The 23,885-nt window shown below is 43.1% G+C and overlaps 1 protein-coding gene and 1 pseudogene across 2 annotated transcripts; one reads left to right on the forward strand and one right to left on the reverse strand.

Moving 5' to 3' along the window:
* Nucleotides 1-5,793: 5,793 nt before the first annotated feature.
* LOC308415553 (large ribosomal subunit protein P1-like) lies at nt 5,794-6,181 on the forward strand (annotated as a pseudogene). Its single transcript has one exon. The product of its transcript is annotated as a large ribosomal subunit protein P1-like (transcript).
* A 13,743-nt stretch (nt 6,182-19,924) lies between these two features.
* LOC308415536 (eukaryotic translation initiation factor 4 gamma 2-like) lies at nt 19,925-23,057 on the reverse strand (the record flags this gene model as incomplete). Its single annotated transcript, XM_080910574.1, has 1 exon — nt 19,925-23,057. A coding segment is annotated over one exon (2,238 nt), but the record flags the coding sequence as incomplete, so codon positions are not given.
* Between the last annotated feature and the right edge of the window lie 828 nt (nt 23,058-23,885).

Genomic DNA, 23,885 nt, shown 5'->3' on the forward strand with positions numbered 1-23,885 from the left:
AGTACTATGTTCAGTTTTCTGAGGAACCGTCAAATTGATTTACAGAATGGTTGTACCAGCTTACAACCCCACCAGCAGTGAAGTAGTGTTCCTCTTTCTCCACATTCTTGCCAGTATCTGCTGTCACCTGAGTTTTTTTTTTTTTTTTTTTTTTTTATCTTAGCCATTCTAAATGGTGTGAGGTGGAATCTCAGGGTTGTTTCAATTTGCATTTCCCTGATGATTAGGATATTGACCATTTCTTTAGGTGCTTCTCAGCTATTCAGTGTTCCTCAGCTGAGAATTCTTTGTTTAGCTCTGTACTCTGTCTTTTAATAGGATTATTTAATTCTCTATAGTCCAGCTTTCTGAGTTCTTTGTATATTTTGGATAGTAGCCCTCTATCAAATGTAGAATTGGTAAAGATTCTTTCTCAATCTGTAGGTTGTCATTTTGTCTTCTTAACAGTGTCCTTAGCCTTGCAGAATCTTTGCATTTTCATGAGGTTCCATTTGTCAATTCTTGATCTTAGCGCATAAGCCATTAGTGTTCTGTCTAGGAATATTTCCCCTGTGCCTATGTGTTCAAAGTTCTTCCCCATTTACTCTTCTTCTTCTTCTTCTTCTTCTTTTTTTTTTTTACTTTGGGGGAAAAGGATTATTTTTTTTTTCTTAGAAGAAACAGAAGTTAGGGTAACATTTACAACCCACATTAACTTGCAGTTGGTCCTAACCCTTTCGGGAACAGCTGTTAAAAATGTTAGGTGCTCTACCAGAATGAAGGTGTTCACCCAAACAGAATGTACATGGAAGATGCCTCAAGATTGTATGTTTTCCCTGAGAGACGTGTAAGACAAACAATTTGCTGAGAGCCATCTTTCCAAGCAGCCCCTCCCTCTTCACTTTGGAGGATGTGCCTCAACTATTCATCTAGTCAGCACTCAGACCACATGCTTCTTCTCCCTCTAAATCAATCCCTTCCCCAACCACTTGAACTCTCCAAGTCTTCATGGCCCTGGACCTAAAATACCTACTAAGATCCTGTCTGTACTTCAGCTTTCCCTCCCCACTTGTGAGCTGGGAAGTCAGGCTCCTAGTAAACACAACTTCCATGACTGGAGTATGAGAAGCTAACCTTTTAGTCACCTCAGCCTATAGGGTTTATTCAACTACATAAAGTGCTCTTAAGTCCAAAGAGTTAAACATAAATAAGCAAATTATGATCAAAGATAAATACATAGGTTCAAATTGCTCCAGCAAGATGGCCTTATGGCTGAGATGGGCAGGCAGGGCCCTTCTTTCCCATTACATTCTTAGTCCTTTGATTCACACCTATTTTTATCTGCAGCCTTGACTAAAGGTCACATTCTGAGGCTGAAGCTTTCAAATGACCCTAGCTTAAACACCTTCAGTTTACCAGTGGCTTTTGTATAACTGGGTTTAACAAAACCCATGTTTCTCTATACTCAAGTGAACATACACTTGGAGCAAACTATAAAGCTATGCTGCAGCTCACTCCAACTGTTGAAATTCCCAAGGGGACCTTTGCTTAGGTTCTTGAGCTTTCCTCTTGCCATCTTGTTATCTGTGATTATAGGTGATCTTGTTGTCTCTGAGTGGACCCTGTCTCTTCTGTGGATCTGTGGGCCTGTGGGCTAAAGTAGGAAATTGCTTCTGGGTGTTTGGGTCTTTGTAGGCAGGCAGTGAGTTCTGATTGCAGTGACTCCATTCTGTCTCTGTGGGCTCAGGTGGGAGAGCTCTTGTGAGGCTATTCTGGGAGCTCAGCTGTGTGCAGGTGGGTACTGAGTCTTGATGGTGGTCACCCTGTCCTCTTGCTGGGCCAGAAAGGACCATATTCCAGAGTGAACCATGCTAGTTGGCCTCCAGGGGCTCCAGGCTACTTCTCCAGGGACAGCCTGAGGGGTGTGTGGCAAGCTCTCTGGGGGCTCAGTTGGAAGAGCACTTGCAAGGCTGTTCCAGGGTCTCAGCCATCTGCGGGCAGGTCCTAAGGGTTGATGGCAGTCACCCGGCTCTCTTGTTGGGCCAGAGAGGACCCGAACCCACAGTTCACCTCCCTATCTGCTTAGGAGATCACTAGTTATTCCCTCCCTGGACAGCTGGTGAGGGTATGTGGCAGGCTTAGGGCTTACTGTGGGCTCAGGTGGGAGAGTACTTGCAAGGCTTCTCTGTGGGCTCAGCCATGTACAGATAGGTACTGAGTCTTCTTTATCAGGTTTTAAAATATACAAAATTCTTCTGCTTAGAATAGAAAGCTTTCCTGCAGCTCTTCCGAGCACCCAGCGACCTGTGGGCGTGCGGACCTCCTGTCCTGATGCAACTGGGCAGGGTCTGGCCTTGGGCCGGAAGTGTGTGCCCCAGGGCAGTTCCGCTGTTTCAACCGTGAGAGTTCTGTGCAGCCTTTTCCAGGGCAGAACATGGGCAGAAGTAGTTGACGCACCCTTCCTCTTAGGATGAAAAGCGTTCCTGCCACTCTTCTGAGCACCCAGGGACCTGTGCACCGGTGGGTTGCCTGTCCCAATGCAACTGGGCAGTATTTGTTACTTGGTTAATTGCTTTTAGTATTTGTTAACTGTCTGGATGTAAGGGTCTATTGGATTTTTGGGTTTGTATATGAATCCTATACGTTACAGCAATTCTAGAGTCTTTATGCTGAGAAAATTTTCAGTGAATTGCATGAAGTTTCCAATGCAGATTATATTATTATTTCTGATGCCAGTATTATTTAGTACCTCTTATTGCCTGTCCCAAGGTCTTGGTCTTACTAAGCAAGTACTGTATCAGTGAGCATCCAACACAGTATTTTGACATTATTGTACTTGTGAGGTAATGTTACTGGATCTTTCATTAAAATGTTTTCTTAATCTCAGACCCACCATGAGAAGGGTATGGTTTTACTCATCCACTTTCTGCCATGACAATAAGATCTATAAAACCATGGGCTGCCTCTTTAAACTGAGATCTGCCATGGGGAGCCATGGGAAAGGCCTTTACCTACAGAGCCTCCATCTAATCTCCAGTAGAAGGCCTGTCTGCGCTCCCAGCCACAAGCCACCACCAAACCAAGCTCAAGCCCGAGACTGCCACCCTATGAGCCAAGAACTTTTCCTGTGGGACCAGCCTGAGCCTCCCCCTTTTCCCTCTCTGCCCCAGGTTAGAAGCAGCCCATGAACTACCACTCCATGTTCTCAGCTCTTCTGTGGTTTCCAGCGGCGCTTGGATGACTGAGAGCCCAAGAAGCAGATTCCACCTTGCTGCAGGCCGAGGGACCCCTGAGCCAGCTCAGCTGACCCCAGGACCTCAGACTGTGCTTCGTCAGCCCAGGGGGTGTAGCTTCTGTATAGTCTGACACCTGAGAGCATGGGTAAGCACAATCAACTCCCTGTGTCCTGCCTCCTCAAGCAGCTGAGTCCTGTGTGGGAACAGGCATGGGACCTCACAACCCTATAGAGTGTCACTTAGGACTGCCAGAAGTTCCCATAGATTCCCACAGTGTCTCCTACTCCTTGTCTCCACACCAAGTCGATTCCTCATATCATCAGAATGTGTCTGGGACTGCTCCCTGTGTCTGCACCTCCCTGCAACATCCTTTCTCACAGCCATTCCCACCTGGACCCTTAGTCCCAGGTACTGATGCCCTTTTTATTGGGTTTTCAAAGCCACAAGAGCACTTAAGATGACCCTCAGACAGCTCCTTGAATGTGTAAGTCTAACTTGGAACCAAATAGTGAAGCCTGATCTACCTTACAGCCTTCCCTTTTTATGACCTGTAGCTTACTTTCAACACTTCTTCCCCATCCCCCAAATGAATTATTTGTTAATATAATGAGAAAAGAGAAACAGAACTCACGAATTGAGAAGATAAATGTAAAGCAGGTGCTTTTTATAGTGGGCCATAAATGTACCTCCTAGAAGATGAGGAGGGCTTGGTTCTTAATTTCCCACTGTCTAATGCTGAGCAATAAAAGTATCAACCTGAATCTAGGTATTGAAAGCCAAGTTCCCATAGCTGGGGTGTCTGGCCTCCAAGGGATCCTATCAGCAGATATACTTAGTAAGGCCTGGTGCCAGAGACACTTACAAGAACAGAGACACTTTCACCCCCTGCTGACTCTCCGAAGATTGTCACCGAGCCTGGATCCCCTTCAAAGTTGTTGATGTTGTCCTGGACCCAGTGCATTGCAGCCACGTGGTCCAAGTGACCCCAGTTCCCCCGGCTGCGTTCATCCCCTGTGCTGAAAGAAACCAGGCTGAAAGCAGATAGGACATGACTGGATCCTCAGCGCTAGAAGCAGGCTGGGGCTCTTAGTGAAGTCAACTGTGCTCTTCAGTCCTAGTACCTGTCTTCAGCTGCCTCCCATCTCTCTTGAAATGTGCTATACGGGGCTCTGCACCCATCGTCCAGGAACTGTGCAGCCTGAGAGCTAGTGAGCGTTCGTCCGGTAACGTGACGGTCAAAACCTTCAACTCCAGTTCACACTGCAGAGCAGAATAAATGGGTGGGAAGGAGTTTTAGCATCAAGTAATGAAAGTTCTTTGAAAATAAAAATAAAACTAGTTTACAAAAGATGTAGGGACAGGGGGTGGGGTTGGGGACTGTGGGTGGTACTTTAGACTTTAGGACCAAGAAAAACTATTTTCTTTATATATATATATATATAATTTTAATTAATTCTCTGAGAATTTCATATGATGAATTTATAAGTACCCTAATATTATATATAATACATTATAATCACACCTCCAATTTCTTCCTCATCTACCCCAACCTTTCTACTTTCTATATCTTCTTGTTTTCTTCATTTTTTAAACATATTTTCAGATTTATTTTGCATCATGTATGAAGAGGAAACAGCAATTCTTTGGAAAGCTGGTTGTGTTGGATGGTGTTTTCTGGGCAAATATGTGGAGGAACATTTCATTGATGCAGACACAGGTGAAAGACTAAGGCAGGCTGGTGAAGAAAAGTTTTGCTGAAGCAGACACAGGAGAGAGGATGTTCTGCTAAAGCAAGCACGTGAAAGGACACTTAATGAAGGAATCTTTGCTTACAACATACATGTATTGGTCCACCTTACCATGTGTATTTGGGCTCCATTTGTAGAGACTCCTTAGAGAGAAATAAACCAAGAAACTTCTGGTGATGTGTTTTGGCTTCTTGTCATTTCTATGGGCTCGGTAGGATTGGCAGAGTGATGTCAGCTGAGACAGACTCGGGTGCTGAGGCAGGACCCGTGGAGCACACGTGATGTGTGGAGGAGTATAAAACGGAGTCCACAGACAGTGACTAGGCTGGGCTAGGCTTGCTTATAGAGCTAGCTGTGCAATGCTTCTTGGTCTCTCGTCTTTGCTGATCTTCACTTTCCTTAGACAGGCACGGCTGAGAACTTTTCATGTTCCTCCAGGTCCCTCTTGCTGACTTGTGCCAAGGCTGAGGCCTGGCTGTCTGTGCTAGATAGTGCCACGGCTGCTGATTTCCGTTTGCTCTCCCGACTCTACTGAACTGGACTGCTGGTGTATCCCTGAAGTGTTTGCTGCTGGATTGAGCTGCTGCTGCTGCCGACCCGTGAACTGACCTGCTACTGATTTCTGGATAACACAGATGGGATTTGCTCCAAAGAACCTTTCTAAACAGGTCCACTTCCCCTGTATCCTTTCTTTTCTACTACTTCTGGTGGGTGGTGGGCTGCAAGGGAGGTTATAGTGTCTAAAAACCATTTAAAAATAAGGGTTGATCTTTCCTCAGTTGCCGCCAAGGTGCTCCGTCCTTCCAAGGAAGCTAAGGCCGCGTTGGGGTGAGGCCCTCACTTCATCCAGCGACTAGCACTTGGCCAGCAGTCCACAACATGGCTTCCGTTTCTGATCTCTCCTGCATCTATTCTGCCCTCATCCTGAACGACCACGAGGTGACGGTCACGGAGGATAAGATTAATGCCCTCATTAAAGTTGCTGGTGTCAATGCTGAACCTTTCTGGCCTGGCTTGTTTGCAAAGGCTCTGGCCAACATCAACATTGGGAGCCTTATCTGCAATGCAGGGGCTGTGCGTCCGCTCCGGCAGCAGAAGCTGCGCCTGCTGGTGGTCTTGCTCCATCCACTGCTGCTGCCCTAGCTGAGGAAAGTGGAAGCAAAGAAGGAAGAATCTCAGGAGTTGGAAGATGACATGGGCTTTGGTCTTTTTGACTAAACCGCTTTTGGGTAACATGTCCAAAAAAAGAGCTGAACCTGAAAAAAAAAATAAGGGTTGAAAAAAGTAAAGTTACACATGAGCATATGTGTTTTGATAGAATGCATGTATGTAAACAACATGCATTCCTGGTGTCTGAAGAGATCAGAGGGAGGTATTGGGTACCCTGGAACTGCAGTTAAGGATAAATGTGAGCCACTTTGTGGGTGCTGGTGACCAAACTCATTCTCTGCTCTTACACACAGAACCATCTCTCCAGCCCCTATTTCTGCCCTTTTATTATCTATCCTTGTTAATTTGTGCTGTTTATGCACTACCGTGTGTGAGACTATCCACTAAAGTGTGATGCGTGTGATATGCTTTTATTGTAGTCACCTCACACTAAAATACCCCGTTGCCTTTGTAGTCACATTTCTTCTGATGCCTTTATATGTCCAATATAGTATAGTTTCAATGCTCTTATCTTTTGTGGGAGTTGTCAAGTGATGAGTTTAATTATAGTTACTTAAAATAGCACTAGCTGAGGAGTTATTTAACAGAAGAATGAGCACAATTCTGAAGTAAACCTTCCTTCTGCCCCTAGATAGATAAGTGTGACCTTATGAACTCCTTTTCAGCAATTGTCAATGGCCTAAAGTCTTCATAGAGGGAAGGGACCTCCTGAACTTCTAAACCTTCCTTGAAAGAAGGGCGAATTGTACACGGAATCATAGTTTCTGAGAGTTCAGGATTGCAATTACTATATCATAACCTGAAGACTAGGAACTTAGGAAGTTCTTTTTTCTCCAGCTTATACATTTTTGTGTACACTTTCTCTTGAATGTTTCTTGACTCCTGCAGTGTGCAATATATGTCTCATTTAATGCTGAACGCTCACTGGTAACTTATTCTTAACACTTTGGCCAGTTCAGAGTCTCCGCAGTAACTGTTGCCTAATGCAAAAAGACAAATTTCTAACCAAAACTGAAAGAAGCCTTAACTTATGAACATAAACATAAATATTTAGAAGACAATTGGACTACACAGACTATTTCAGCAATGGCCTTACTTTTTATATGCAAGGTTGTCCTTTGAATGTATAACTCTTTTAGTACGTTTTACTGAGAAGTCGACAAAAAATTGGACATAGAAACCATTTCACAAGACCTTTCACTAAAAATTTGCTCTCTTTATTAGTGAATGGTTAGTATTTTGACCCCCAATCAAAATGTTTATTCCTGCCCTCCCCTCTCAGGACATTTGGACTTTCTTGTACTGAATTGTGGTGATAGAGCTCAGTGACACTTCTAGACCTCTAAGAGTACACAGAGCAGCTCCCCACTAAAAGAATGATCCAAGTAACACCAGCCATTATTTATTAGAAGCAGGTACAAAGATAGTCAAATTGCTCACAATACATAACTTGGTCAAAAAGTCCAGTGTGAGCAGATGTAGCAGAGCAAGGATAATTTTAAATTTCACGTTTCAATAAACCCCAAAACCTCCCTCTATAGACTCTCTTACCCTGTAGAAAAGACAGAAGACACTGGGCAGCACTCTTGCTACCCCAAGGTCTGTAAGTTACTATGTGTTCCCTTGTTTTGTTGGGATAAGTCTGTTTCTTTGACATAACTCAACACCCCTTATTATCTTTTCTCACCCTCCTCCTGAAAGATCCTTGAAAATTAGAGGGAGGGAACTAGGGATATGTGTTTTACATTAAGGACTAAGCATTACAAAGTCTCTTATGCTCTCTACAATAAATATCTGAGGATTTCTGTTAGTTGCTATCTACATCAGGTTTCTATAAAGAAGGTCAGATCTATGATTGTATCAATAAGTTATCAGGAGTCACTTTAATACTATGTCTATTTAGCAGAGTAGTAGTAGTTGGTTGTCCTCTAGTGTCTATGGCTTATCAAACTGAGGTTCTTAGCCCTTTTAACAGAACCAGATGTGTATTTAAATCATGTAGTAAGCTTTATAGCCAATCAGAGAGTGGTTGACTACTCTTGTAATATTTCTGTCCCTATTGATCCAGTGCACATATCATATCAGGCTAGGTAATGTAGTTTTGAGGATTCACAGTTAAGTGAGACTAATGATTTCATTTTTACCTTATTAGCATGCAGAATAGTACCATGAAAAGCACACTTTGAGGTGGCTACCATTTTAGTGTCTCCATGTTCTATGACACAATTTTATTTTTAAGAAATATATGTGTGTGTGTGTGTGTGTGTGTGTGTGTGTGTGTGTGTGTGTGCTCATGATTGGAAAGAAGAAAGGAAAGAGAGAATGTTGTAATTAAATTATAATCTGAAAGAGTAAAATGGGTGATTTCTAAGAAACTGGTGTTTTATAACTACATATACAGGGTTCCTTGTGTTTGATGACTACGGAAATCAGACATTCTGTAATGTACAGGATATGCCACAGACTAGAGGTACAGGAAAGAAAATCTGGCCGTTAGGAGCAGAAGCTATTTAGCTTATAGACCCAGGAAGAACTGATGCTCGAAATGAGGTCTTCGGGGACTCTATGCTGACACCAGCTTTTTCCCTGCTTCAGTTTAGCTTCAACCAATAATATATAGTCTGTAGGCCAGATAGTATGTAGGGAGATGATATGGTTTAGGTGGTGCTTGACACAGAGTCAGACCAGTAGGAACAGTGTTTGGAACAAAGCATGAAAAGAGATGTTAACAAAATGCTTTTCACTCGGTAAGAATAAAGCTTCTTAGTGAGAACAATGCCTGTAATGGAGCACACAGTGGGAACAATGGTAACATCATGTTAGCGATGAGAAAGAACAGCACTAACACATTGTTTTCATTGGACCCACATGGCCCAACAATCGTGGTGTCCACTCCCACAGAATCAGAGATAATAGACAGAGACACTGATGCAATAGGCAAAAGGTTTAGTTAATTGATAAGTCCAGTATGCTGGGGTTGTTCTGCAAGCAGGACAGAGATGACCCCAAGGTTTCAAAGTATACAAATTTTATACAGTTCTGAGGGCAGATTTCAGCAACAGCATGGGGTGGTGGTGTCTCATTGGTGGGTTACAGTGACCCTTGGATTCATTGGATGAGGGGGTTTAGGCTGATCATGATGAATATTTCGACTTTTCTATGAGACCTTGTGGCTGTCAGACAGTAAATTCTGTCCTTGTTTACTTTTTAAAAACTGGGTGTTTTGAGAAAGTCTCAGAGCAGGGTCAACTTGACCTGGCTAAGAGCCTCACAGCATTCTTATATGTTTTGGAAAGTCCCAGGGAGGGGGGCAGCTGCAACTTGTCCCTAGGTGACATGGCCAAGAACCATACATTTTCACATTGTAAGAGCAGGGATTGCAGGTGCTGCAGAGGATTCAGCAGTGTAAAGTGCTTTCTGCTTTCCCGGAGGACCTACATGGGAAACCTATCATCCACATTGCTCACTCACAGTCAGTTGTAGCTCCATCATCTCCAAGGAATCCAGTGCTGTCTTCTGGCCTCTGTAGCCCTTCATCCCACCCAACATGCACATACACATTCCTTAAACATGCATGGACCAACACCCACATATTGGTAAAAGAAAAGTATTAATTTACTAATTCTTAAGAAAACAGAGAAGCAGGTTTGGGAACACAGACACTGATCACCTCACTGTGGGAAATATTCATTTCATTCATTTGAAAGCTGATATTTAAGATTCCAGTGTATTTCCTGTGCTCCTGGGTGATTACTATATTGTCATCATCAGCTTTCCTTCTGTCTGGGGCTGAGAAAGAGAGATAAAGAAAAGAAATGTTAATGTGTTTCTACTGCTGCTCACCTAGTCAGCAACAAAGGAAGTGCCACAGATTCCTGTCCTTTGATGAGAGCCCAGGCTTGTGTGAGCAAAGTGACAGCAACATGTCCACAGCAACCCCCTCACATCAGGATCTTGATGATAAGTGAACAATCTGGTGATTGCCTCAATTAGGATTCAGCTTCTGATCAGTTTCATGTAGAATTTGAAGTTGAATCTTTTGACTTAGAATATTATAGCCTGAGTGATGAAGGGCATGAACTCTTAGATGAGGATGCTGATGTCTATTGGGTCACGGTCTGTCAGGCAGAAGAAAGCGATGCAGAGTCTTTTGAGGGAGATCCTGAAATCTCCTTATCTGACTATTGGAAATACACCTTGTGCAACGAAATGAATCCTCCCCTTTCTTCACATAGCAGCAGGTGCTGGAGTCTTCCTAAGAACTGACTTCCAGAAGATAAAGTGAAAGATAACGTGAACACGTCTGCAAAGGCTGTAGATTGTCCTGCAGCTGTTTGTATTTTAATGTTAATTCTACTTCCCCAAGAAGGGCTGCCTAGTCATGTGACTCCAATGGAACCTTCCCATTTTAATTAGTAAAATAAAGGAAAGCCAGTGACTGGACAGGGTGGGGGGGGGGGGAAGAGGTCCGGAGAGTTCTGAGGTCAGAGAGAGAGAGAGAGGAGTGGGTGAAGGACGTGGCAACATGGAGGTTCCCAAGGACCAGCTAGACCCAGGTAAGATTGATTGGTGTTAAAAAGCTATGAACATTAAGGATTATATAGGTCTAATATCTCATATAGAAGGGCAGTTTGTATCTTTGTCTATTTGATGCAATCCTGTTGTGTAGAGGATTTGTGGATTGAGAGTCGACTATATAAACCTGTATGAAAAGCTTTTGTGCTGTAGAGTTGTATTTATGTGGGATTTTGAGGTACAGAACACCCCGGGACTGAGGTGGAGAACAGGCGGTAGAGTGTGATTTGCCAGGAGCTGCCTAAAAACGGTTGCGTTGTTCACGGCAAAACTGGACACCTCATGTCATGTTTCACATGTGCAAAGAATCTAAAAAAAAAAGGGATAGGCCCTGCCCAGTGTGCAGACAGCCAATCCAGATGATTGTGCTCACTTACTTCAACTAGCTGACCTGCCTGAAACAATAGAAGTTTATATCTCTAACTATGTAATAGCCCAAATTAGACAACATGGGTATTATTTTTATACTTTAAAACCATAAAAATGTCTTAGTCCACATAAACTGCATTTGTAATTTATCTTTGGGAGTAAGAATAGTGGATGTTTTCTTCCCTTAGGAAAATTTCATTTGATTGTATTTGTGTTTTAATGTAATTTGAATTGTCTGTGTTCATTTTCCTTCTGTTTTAAATAGTCTCCACTCAGAAGGAATTTTGGAAGTGCACTTTGCACAGTGAAGAGTCCTCTCCATCTCCATCTTTTGCAGATGATGATGGAGCTTCCTCAGGAGGGCTACAGAAGAGTACTCGATTCCTTTAATTTATTTAGTATCTTTCATGTAAAGAGTTACAGACTATGTGAAGGATTGTATATTTAAGTTACTGACATCCTGAAACTCTTTAGTTCTCTGAAAGAGGGAACCAGTTTCACAAAGTTGTTCTCTGATCTCTGAATGGACACATATACACACACTGTATTTTAAGGTATGAGTTGCATCTGGTGATACATCAGTGAAGACACACACCTTATTTTCCAGCTTGTCCAGCTCTTTGTCATATGGGGTGTGGCACAAGTGCTGCAGTTTGTCCCAGGTTGAAAAATCTGAGGCCCTTAGAAGCACCTCCTTGGCTCAGATCCATGGCTCCTGATGGTTGCCTAAGTGTCAGGCCTGTCAGGCTAGGTTTAGAAACCAGTCCATACAGAAAGGCTAAATCAGAATATGGATAAAATGAACTCATTTTAAAATGACCCCTCCATCCATTTAGATTAATCTCTTGATTCATAATAAGAATCTCCTTTGATCGAAGGTCATGTCTTTTTCACATGTCTAAGTATAGACATTCCTATGAATACAGGAGGCTTCCCTTATGCCTAAACTGTATTATTCCAACCAGATGTGCAGGTCTTCATCTAAAGGGATGATCTTCATGTTGAGGCTCCCTGCCTCGATCTTCCACCTCAGTCTCCTTCTACCATAAGTGATTAATCTTTCCATTTCTATGCAGTAATATAGCAAACTTTTAACAGTTTATAAAGGTAGTGTTAGAGCATAGAAACACACCATTGTGGGTGTTTTTCTCAAAGACCCCAGAACTTGAAGGATATTTACTATTTGTTTTATGATAACCTTCTGATCAATAGTAGGAAAGACCAGGCCTTTGATTAGAATTTGTGTGTTCTCCACTTTGTTTCTAAGAAACCGAGGTAAGAGATGCTTTCCTACACTGGTTACATGTAACAAGGATTACCTCCTCTCAATGTCCCCCATGCTTTAGTTCCAGAGATCAGATCTCCCAACTTGGACCTCACTAGAGTTAGAGTGTCCACTTTTCTGCCAGGGAAAGGGTCCATGACCCATGTGTCCTACAGTTTCTCTCCTTTCTATTTTGCTTTGATTTAAAAGCAAATTGCTTGTTAAAAGTGACAGGTCTGAGATTCCTTATGGTATCCTTATATGCAACACATGTATCTTTATGCTTGCATATACATATGTGGGGGGCAGGAAGAGAGCTATCCATTGTGGCCACATGTGCACAGATAAAGTTATTATAGAATATCTCTTACATAGCTTCTTTTATTTTTCTCCCTGAACCTGAAGTTCACAGTTTGGGCTCCTGTGTAGAAGTGCCAAGACTGGATGATCTGTGTGGCCCTTACTCTCAGTTCTAGGGTTATAAGCATGTCTGTCTTTTATAATCATAATGAATATACAAACATATTTTCCATGCTGGACCAGCAAGCACAGTTCACACTGTTTTAGTTGGTGCAAAAATCGCTGTAAAAAGATGCCATCACCATGGCTACTTGTATAAAGGAGAACATTCCATTGAGACTGGTTTACAGCTCAGAGGTTTAGTCTATTATCATCATGTCAGAAAGCATGGCATGCAGGCAGCAAAGAGAAGGGGGGAGGGAGAGATGGAGGGGAAGGGAGGGAAGGAGGGAAAGGGAGAGGGACAGGTGGGGAGAGACTGGGCCTGGCTTGAGCTTTTGAAACCCCCCAAAGCCTACTCCTAATGACACACTTCCTCAAACAAAGCCACATCTAACCCAGCAAGGCTATACACCCTCTAATGCCACTCTCTAAGCATTTAAATGTGAACATATGGGGGGTATTTTTATTCAAACCACCGCACCCACTGACCCATCTCCCTGGCCCCAAATGCTCCGTGTTCCTGAAAATATTTCTATCAAGCTAATTAGCTCAATGTGCCAAAATTCAATCTCAGTCCATGTTCCATTATAAACAGGATATACCTAAATTGTTTTCTACAATATAACTCAAATGCCATCTAAACCGCTTCCTGATATTGTTCTTATCATCACCTGAAACCTCCTGAACATGATCTCCACCGCCTACATGCCCATCTGAATTCTGACCTTTAAAATGCTCAGCAGAGTGTCCCACTGATCTATGCTGATAATAACATCTACTTTTCTCTGGACATTATCTCCAAACCCACATCCAGTCTTTACTCAAACCAGTTGAACAATGAAGAACCTCGTTGTCCGGTTTATCAGACCGGTGACCCCACCTTCTGGGTGAGAACTTTTTGTATGAACTTACAATATTATTTGTACAAAAAAACCTGAAAGAAGCAACTGAAGTGAGAATTTATTTAGACTCGTGGTTGAAGAGAAGACGGTCTACCATTGGTGGAAGCTGGAAGCTAAGGCTATGTCTGCAGGGGTACGAACTCATTGGGATGACTCATTTAACCCATGATGGTGGACCCGAACACAGAGGGTATGGGCAGGAACTATCTGGCCTGTAGTTCCTTATGTACATTGCCTATGTCCTAGTGTGCAATGACAAAGTCTCCTGTCCAATTCAAAATATCCCACAATAACACCCCTGATTGCAGCCTAAGGTGTCAACACATGAATGTCTTGGGGACACTTCAAATTTAAACAGTAGCAGGATTCTTTATTCAATTTCATCATGTAGGAATTCAACCTGTTCTTGTTTGGCATGCGTCTTTATTATATATTTGAGCACATTTGCCATGTTGCTAGTACTAATACACATTAATGTCAATGCTTATAAGACGCTTGACATGAAATTATGACCAGTGTTAACAGAATGTCAGTCGTAGTACATGAAAAAAAAATGCTAACATGGCACTTATTGGTCAGGGAGAGCAGCGGTTATGGATTGTTCCACAAATGGTAAGGACAATTCCTATCAACTGGCACATAATGGAAACAGTGATGACAGAGCTTGTCATGGGGTGAGAAAAATACTAGCAGATTTTTCACATAGTAAGAACCAGGATTGGAGGATCCAGAGGTTTCCAGCAGTGAAAAATACATTCTGCATTTCCAGTGGAGCTGAGTTGTATGTCCAGCACACACAGTAAGCATCCCACAACCACTACCTGCAATTCCATCTCCAGGGGATCTATACCCCTCTTTTAGTTTCTATAGGTGATATCTCTCTATATATATCCCCTTCCCTCTCCCCCTCTTCCTCCTCTTCCTCTCCCTCTCCCTTCCCCCCTCACACACACATGCATACACATACAGTATGGCATACAAATGCACATACCCATGGAGGTGCAAGCCTCCTGCAGTGCACGCACCATGAGTACTGGGCTACTGGGCTTGAATCTCAGGTGGGACATTAACATTGATTGTTGTCATAAATGCATGGCCCTCCCAGAGTGTAAATACACCATGACACCCGGGTTAGTGGTGTGAGCCTGGTGCAGACCACAAGCCCTGTGTTTGCTGCTTTGGTCTCTGTGAGCTCATATGAGCCCTGTTTAGCTGATTCAGTAGGCCATTTCTCCTGGTGTCTTCCATCCCCTCTGATTTCTACAATCTTTGATTTTCCTTTTCTGTGGATCTCCCTGAGCTCTGGGAGCAGAGACTCAAGGGAGACCTCCAATTTATACTCTCTACACACAAGGTCTGGCTGTGGGTGTCTACACCTGCTTCCATCTGCTGTCAAAAGAAGCATCTCTGATCACAGTTGGACAAAGAATCAATTTGTGAGTATATCAGAATATTATTAGGAATCCTTTTATTGATTGGGGGGGTAGTTGTGTTTGCTTCTACCCTAGGACTCTGGGCTATCTGGTCTCGTTTCTGGCTATCCAAACAGCAAGGGATCCCTCTCATGGAATAGGCCTCAAGTTAAACCCAACATTGGTTGGCCACCCAGGCTTCCTCAAGTTCTGCATACCGCTGTCCCAGAATATCTTGTACGCAGGACAGACTAGACTGTAGGTCGAAAGGTTTGTGACTGGGTTCTGGTCCAGGCTTCTCTTTCCATAGCCTGTAGAGTACCTTCTTGTGCTACAGAGACTAGACCTTAGGGGTGAAGGCTCCATGCAGACACTGGCTCAACCTCTCTTTATTCAATGAGCTATGGGTATGTTGTCCTTGGCAATGGGTCCCCACTGTCAGTTTTCAGAGAAAGACCCTTTGTCCTAACATCAGCCTGGTTTGTTTATGGATCTTCACAGGACCACCTTGGCCAAGAACTCAAATGACTATATAATCCAGTCCCATCACTGGAATTCTAGACAAAAGCTGGCCAGTTTAGACTCTGTATCCTCCATTACTAGAGTCACCCTCATATATTTCAGGATGCTTTCACTGCATGAGGTTTCTACACCATCCTCCAGATAACCCATCCTCTGTTCCAGTTGCCTCTCCTTGCATTCTTTCCCCCTATTTCCTTATCTGATCCCTCCTGCTCCTGTCCCCACCCATTCCCAGTCCACTCACAAAATCTATTCTATTTCCCATTCCCAGGGAGAGCCACGTGTCTACCATAGGATGCTCCTTTCAAATACTTTAGCTTGTGTCAAATTGACATAAAACTATGCTGCATATGAACATATGTGCTTCTGTTCTGACGCAAGCAACTTCAGAGCTGTACAAGTAAACCTGTCAGCTTCTTACAAAGGAGAAATAGAATTTGGATTCCACCTTGGTAGCGAAGCATTGGTTTTTGCATCTACACCATTGTACTGTGTTTCAGTCTCATCTCTGTGTGTTTTCCAAAGATGCACCGTGTAGTGCTTCGGTTATATATGTTTCAGCAAAGAGCACGTGCTCTGCACTCCTATCATAGTTCATCAGTGTCCTGGTGATGGGTTACAATAATAATCTCATGTGCTCCATTTTTCTGTAAATCAATGAGCATTTCTGTTACAGTACTCTGAGTAAGACATTGGTACAGCTGAGTTCTACCTGTTCTAAAAGCACTAGCATTGTAACTGTGTTCTTAACAATCCTTGTCCACTTGAGAACATATGAGCTGTTGTTCTCATACAAATAACTTAAGAGTTCTATAATTAAACCTGCCCACTTTGTTTAAAGGAAGGTTAGATATAGCCCTGGTAGTACATTGTACATGCACATATGTCAATTGTGTGTTATTTTAGTCATATGTGAATCTGTCATCCAAAGATGACCCTGTGTAGTACGTCAGTTATAGATGTGAATGCAGTGCTCTCTTAGTTCATAACGTCCTGTTACAGTCCTACAATAATAATCATACATGTTTGCTTTTCTGTATATCAGTCCTTGTATAATATTGTAATATCATGTGTGTTTTTCTAAGATGCCATTTTGAAATGTTTCAAATTTAGACACAAATGCTATGCCCCATATTCCATTCTTGTTCAATCAGTGTGCTTGCAGCAATGCTACAGTGATAATCTCACTTCTTCTGCCTTCCTGCAGCAGAGAACCTGCTGCAGTCTCTTCCCTCTCTGACCCCATCCTCAACTGTGATGGTTTGTATATGCTCTGCACAGGGTGTGGCACTATTTGGAGGTTTGGCATTGTGGAAGTTGGGATGGCATTGTTTTAGTAGGTGTGGCACTGTGGGTGTGGGCTTGAAGACCCTCATTGTATCTGCCTGGAAGTGAGTCTTCTCTTAGCAGCCTGCAGATGAAGATGTAGAACTCTCAGCTCCTCCTGCACCATGTCTGCCTGGATGCTGCCATGTTTCTGCCTTGATGATAACGGACTGAACCTCTGATCCTGTAAGCCAGCCCCAATTACATTTTGTCCTCATAAGACTTGCCTTAAACACAGAGTCTGTTCACAACATTAAAATCCAAACTAAGACACCAAATGATCACAAAGACCCTTTTCCCCAGCCTTTCTCCTTGCAACTCATCTCCTTATCCCTGCCTCTACCACCAGCAGGCTTAGACTGGAAACATACCCACTGAGCAGGCCAGGGAAATAGGCTCACAGAAAATTTCCTATCAGACAGCACACAGCCACTACACTCTCCAGAAGTCCAGGGAGAAGCAGAAACCAAGGAGCAAAACATTCACCCAACAGAGACAAAACCAGATACCATCACCCAGACCTGTATGCACCTAGGACTGTAGAAGAAGAGAAGGGAAAAACACAGAGAAGCCATTTAACACTGAAGCAGGCTACTTGCAACAAACAATGTACTATTCCCTGCGGTTATACTAAAGTTTCATAATAAGAAAGCACGTGGGATTACTCCGCAAATACTGAGTTGGTTTGCTTCAGAAGAGCAGCATTCATCAGTACAATCAAATTGTTAAGAGCACAGAGAAAATGGTAGAAAACTTAATAACAGCAAGGACTTTGCCTAACAATAAATGTTACAACTTAGAAGTATTGCAATAAAAGGGGGAATTGATGTAGAGAAACACAGAGGCGATTGGATTGTAATTTTACCACTGCACCAGGACACTGGCTGCACACGAAGGAAATAAGAGCACAGCACGTGTTTCTATAGCTGAAGCTGTGCACGGTGACATTTCAGACACACGCACACATTTGCTATGAAAATAGCACACAAGAGCAATTGGCCTATACCTGGGCACTGCTGCTGCAGGGATGTATAAACTCCATTTACAAGGATACAAGATTACTCCTAGGACTCTGAAGTTGCTTCCTTCAGCACGGCAGCACATACGGTCCCAGCTAGAGCAGGATGGTAGGAACACAGTGAAAATGGAAGCACTTGTTACACGGACAGACGTCACAACGGAGAAGTACCGTAACCCGTCAGGGCAGACTTACAGAAAGGCAGAGCAAATGCGAACATTACTGTAGCATTGCTGCAAGATGATCACTGGACAAGAACGGGGTGGGGGAGCACAGCACATGTGTCCAGGTCTGAAGCACACACGGCGGCACCATTGGAAACACAGCCATGTGATTTTTTTCACTCTCCAAGCATTTATTCATTACTAGTTTGTCTAGTGAATGGGGAATACACAGATCAGTTAGTTAGTTGTTAGCCCTAACTTAGTTACCATGCAGTCAATCAAGCTTCAGACAATCTTTATCCACAACAGTTTGGATCCTGAACCTTATTTTGACTTGCTCTTAAATCTTTAACTATTGCAGCCCTTATGACTGGAGACAGACACATCACACTACTCCTTGGAGCTCTGCTTTCACCAAGGGGTGAGTGCAGTGGACCACAGGCTGGGCTTACATGTAGGACGGATCTCCTTGGCTATCCACTTCAATCAACTCTTCCCAGTCTCTCTACTGCAAATCTTGATGACAAAGAACCACCGAAGTCAACCATGGTTCTGCTCGAGGCAGCAGGGTTTATCTGTTTCTATTCTTACAGTGGGCTCTGGTTACCAGTAGATGGTGACACCCCATAACAGATATTTGACAGGGGACACAGGACTTGACCACCCAGTCTGTTTCTGTGGTCTACTGTTCTCTGGACTTCATGCCAAAGAACATTTTTCTTTTGCATCAGTTTGACTGATATAAACTTGTCTCAGCAGAGAAAGGCTGTTCTTTGATGTTTACACCACACCTGAAGGTTAAAGGGTAAGGGGACCACTGACTATTCCAGGTGAAGTAAGTGAACATACAAGGGTAAGAACGATGAAAAGCAGTGAGAGGGAGTCAATTTTAGGATGAATTACAAGTCTGTTGGGTTTTAGAGCATGCAGCAGTTCTGCTTTTCAGTTTCTTGTTCTGGTTGTTTTGTTGTGAAGAATAAATGGAGATTAAGGGCTAAACAGGTACCTCAGTAAAGAGATTGGTGGATAAGGCAAGTTATTCCTTAGGTGCTTAGAAAGCAGAGCCAAAGAATTGACACAGGTCTAATGGTAAAGGTCAGATTAAGTTGATAGTTCACATTAGAACTAGACTAATAGGGAACAGTCCTAAGGTGAAAAAAACTTAAGATTTGAATTAAGGAATGTTACTTTACAGGCTGAATCACTACTGATTAAGAATATGAAATTAAAATTTCCCAAGTTCTTAAAACTGAGATAAAGCCATACCTTAAAACAAACCGAACAATTCTCCATAACTTTGCAGATACTATTTGAAGTCATGTACAACTACATCAAGTATCACAACATTTATTGAAAGATACAAGTATATAAAATCAGGGCATGAACATGACTTGATAAATTAAGTAGACTTAATTTCAATACTATAATAAGAGGGACCAATTCAAATTCTCACCATTTGTTTCACACCCACAAAAACCACTTCAAGGGCATTAATGATCTCTCAAACTGATCAGTTTTGTGCAAGTAAACCATGTTTCTTTTAAAAAGACTTGTGCACTTGCCCAGGCTCAAGGATATTAAAATCTAGCACATAAAGCCCATTACTAGAGGTAGAAATACAGGCAATATATTATTACGGCAACAACCATCAATTACAGTTAAGATTTTTTCTGTAACAACCAAATGGATAATCAAATATTGCAACAACTCAAGTATTACTGAGCAAAGTGCATCTCTACGGTATTCAGTGTTGCTGTTCAGTTTCCTAACTTAAAACAGCCTATGGTAACTGGCAGCAAAGAAGGTCCTTGCAATAGACTGCCTCTGCTTGAGAACTTAGGATGTAATTATTGCATGCTGCTAATATTTTATCTAAACATTAAGGATACTCCTAAAGTATTTGATGGTAGACTATGATTAAGACATCACACTACAAAAACCTTATGCAGAAGGAAACCTTACTGACGGGCTTCTGCTTTAAATATTGTGAAAAACGTTACAGCGGAATGAATTTTCGCAGTGGTTAGGTCAAATGCAGTTACATCATAGCAACAGTATGTTTTGCACAATTTAAGGCTTTGGCTGGTTCTTTAGTCAGCTTCTTCCTCTGATTCTTCTTCTTCAGCAGTTTCTAGCCAGTTTACCCACTGATTTACCTGGAACAAAGCCTTGCCTTTTCCTGGAAATTCTTGAGTTATGTCTTCCTTCCAAGCTAAGAAAGCTTCCTCTTCAATAATTTCCATGTCATAGAAATGAACAAAAAATCGAAGTAACATGCCTTTTGGGAAGCTGCTGTTGTAACAGTGCACCTGCAAAGCATACAGGGAACTGACCTGTAGATCCACATGATCATGAAGAAATTTCTGCATCACTGGCTTAAAAGAGAGCAGCAGCTGTTTTTCCTGCTCTTACTGTTCTTTGGAAGGAGCAGAGGAAGAATCTGTTTCATCGCTAGGTGGGTTAACTTCACTAGAAATGTACTGTAAGAAGCTGGTCATTAAGATGTTCACAAATCCTTTATCTACATGAAGTTTGGGAGAGATGTTATCTTTAATCCATTTATATATAGTTTGAGGGGATGGATCCAGCTTAATTTGCTTCAATAATTCCTTCTCCAATTTAAGGAGTGAGAATGAGAAACTCATTCCCTTTCCTTCCAAAATCTCCAACATTCAATCCTTATTCTGATCAATTTCTGGCAGCATTTTCTGCATATTGACCTTGCTTTGTTGAAAAAGTTCGGTTAACCATTCTCGATCTTGTAATTTAGCTAATTGTTGAAGACAAAGTAAGAAGAGAGGGAAGTGGGTACCACTCTCCAGTGGTTGAGCTAGTTCTGAAATGCTCACCAACTCTGAAATTATAGCACGAGCTGCAAACTGTGCCAAGTAAGATTTCACCAAGGGGGTGTCAACCTCCAGTTTGGGGCACTGCTCCAATACATTCAGGAAAGCCTGCATAAAGTTGTCACTTGTGGCTATCCCTTCCTGTTTGAGTAAACTGATCAAAGAGCTTGCTTTTTCTTTATCTTCATCACTTCTATCAAGTGACAGGATGATTACTTTGCTTAACATCTCAGGAAGAAAGTGTTTTGGAGCTCTCATTTCTCTCACACCACTGACAGCGTCGTTGGCATTTCCACTGTTCTGATATTCAGTCACAACGGCTTCAGTCAGTTTTAGTAGTTCTTCCTTTGATGGTGGTGGTTTTTTGCCAGTCTTGGCAGGCTTTTCCTGGATAAGTGGTGGATTAGTTTTGAGACCAAGTTGAGGTGTCTGTCCCAGAGGTGGCGTTTGAGTGCGAGGTGGCTGTGCACTGGGAGGAATCATAGTTATCTGGGGCTGAAGCTTTGGCACCTGATTTTCATTCATTAGAAACAACTGAGCAGGCCTCAAAGTAATCCCATCTGCATCAAGCTGTCCTTTCTTAGAAAACCCAGGTGGCATATCCTTCCACTGTCCTTGAAGCTGGGATAAGAGTCCCTGACTCTGGTTATGGGAGAGCTGGCTTAGCCCCTGGCTTTTCATAAACTTGCCCCCCATCTCTCCAAACTGCGATTGCGTGGGAGGCATGATGTGTCCCCCATGGCCATTGAAGAGCTGATTTGAACGATGATGTCCCATTGTGGGTGAAAATCTATCCTGGATAACTCCTGGACCAGTACCAATTCCACTCCCTGGCATTTGTCCAAACATATCAGCAAGTCCCCCAAGTGGGTCCCTATCCATTTTCATCCTTGGCGGCATGAACGGTCCCTCCAGGAAGAAGTCATTCCTCCCTTGAGCCATAGGAGCAGGAATAAACACTCCTAGATCTTTTACTGCATCTTGACAGATTTGATTGATCATCTTTGGTCCATTGTCAAGAAAAGCCTTGCGAGGAACCCAGTGGTGCTCTCGCAACTCTACAGTATCCTGCAGTAGGAAACGAATCCTGGCTGGCAATTCCTTACTTAACATTAAGGGACACATTCTGGCAAAGTACTGATCCATTAAGGACTTGGCTCGTTTGTGGTTTAATCGAGGTCCCACTGTCCTCATTATCTGACAGAGGCACTCCAAATCCTCTCCCATATCTTTGAGTTGGACTCTCTTCTTCTTTTCCAAAAGTGTTTTGATGCACTTATGAAGGATAGATTCATGAATAAGATCAATCTTGCCAAGTTCTCCAATGAATTTGATGCTCCCCAACATCTTGATCTTAGCAATGGCTCTTTGTTCCTCCTCCTCAGGGAGGAGGGGATTTTCACGCTTATCATAGACATCAACATTTCTGGTTCGGTTTTCAAATTCATCTTGCAATTTGGAAATCAAGAGGCGTCTGAATGTTGTGCTTTGCTTCTGTGCTGGTTGACCCTCTGCTGCTGGGCCATCAAAGTTTGGTGCATCTTCTGCCAATCGCAGACATAGCTGAGCATACAGCGAGCTAGACTTTGGCTCTTCTAGGGCTTTGTCCACAATCAGCAGTATGACCCCTTTAAGGATGAGTTTAGACTCTACACCCACATTGAGGAGCTCAAGGCATAGCTTGTCAAACTTCTCAGGAGTAAGCTTATTGAGTATGCCTTTAACTTTCCTGAAGATTGCATCATGTCGTTCTTTTTCATTTGCGGAGTTGTTTGCTGCGGAGTTGTCATCTCGTCTAGTGCTTCGTGCAGGAATCCATTTCTGAGCGTTTTGCCCTGGGATTTTCCCCAGGAACTCGCTGTTGCCAGCAGTCTTGGGATAGTGCTGAGGTGCACCCCTACTTCCTCCTCCGCCCAAAGAAGCACTGAAACGAGAAGCACCCCCTTCTGCAATCGCACTCTCCACTTTGGCGGCTTGACAACGAAGAATCTTCAAAAGATTAACATTAATGGATGGGGTGGGGAGGGGAGGGGATGGTAGAAAAGAAAAGCCTTCACCGAGAACTCAGCAGCTGCCACCGCAGCTGCCTCCTCTGGATCTGGTCCTCAGGGACAGGGAGGGAGGGGGAAGGGGAACGGAAAACAAAAAAAAGGAGGGGGGAGGGAAGGGGGAGGAAGGAGACGGGGGGGGGGGGGGGCGGCTTGAAACTCTCAGCTCAGAGGAGTAGCTGCTGCAGCCACCACCTGGTACCCGCCGCCACCTCCATAGAGCTCCGGCTCGCTCCAGCCATGTGATTTTTAAAGGACTATACAAGTGTATGTTTGCTTCCACCACCGCACTACTACAGTGAAATCACAATGCCATCCAGAACAAAGTGTGTGAGATTACTCACACCACTGTGAAGTTGTGTGTTTCTCAAAAGCACTGCACACATTCCTGAGTGGATTGAGCTTGTTAAGAACATAGTGGTCTTTATTAGACCAGTAGTATTTAGTTTTACCCTCGGTCTCTAGACCATCTAGTCTCTGGAAGAACCAATAAGCTGGTTCCTAATGATGTCCTGTCATATTAATACATCATGTATTATATAGTCATACCCAGAGAAGCTTCCTTCTGCAGCAGACAAGAACAGTATGCAGAGACCCCATAGCCAGACATTACACAGACACACACACACACACACACACACACACACACACACACACACACAGATACACACAAACACACACACACACACACCCCAACTAAGACACAAGAGAAAGATAGATGGATAGATAGATAGACAACTACACAGACAGTCAGACAAACAAACACACACAGACAGACAGAAAGGCAGACAAACACCTTGTAACACAGAGCTCTATATGACAAGTTTCCATCAAATTCCTACCC

This window comes from Micromys minutus, assembly GCF_963924665.1.
Source record: "Micromys minutus genome assembly, chromosome: X".
Classification (NCBI taxonomy): domain Eukaryota; kingdom Metazoa; phylum Chordata; class Mammalia; order Rodentia; family Muridae; genus Micromys; species Micromys minutus.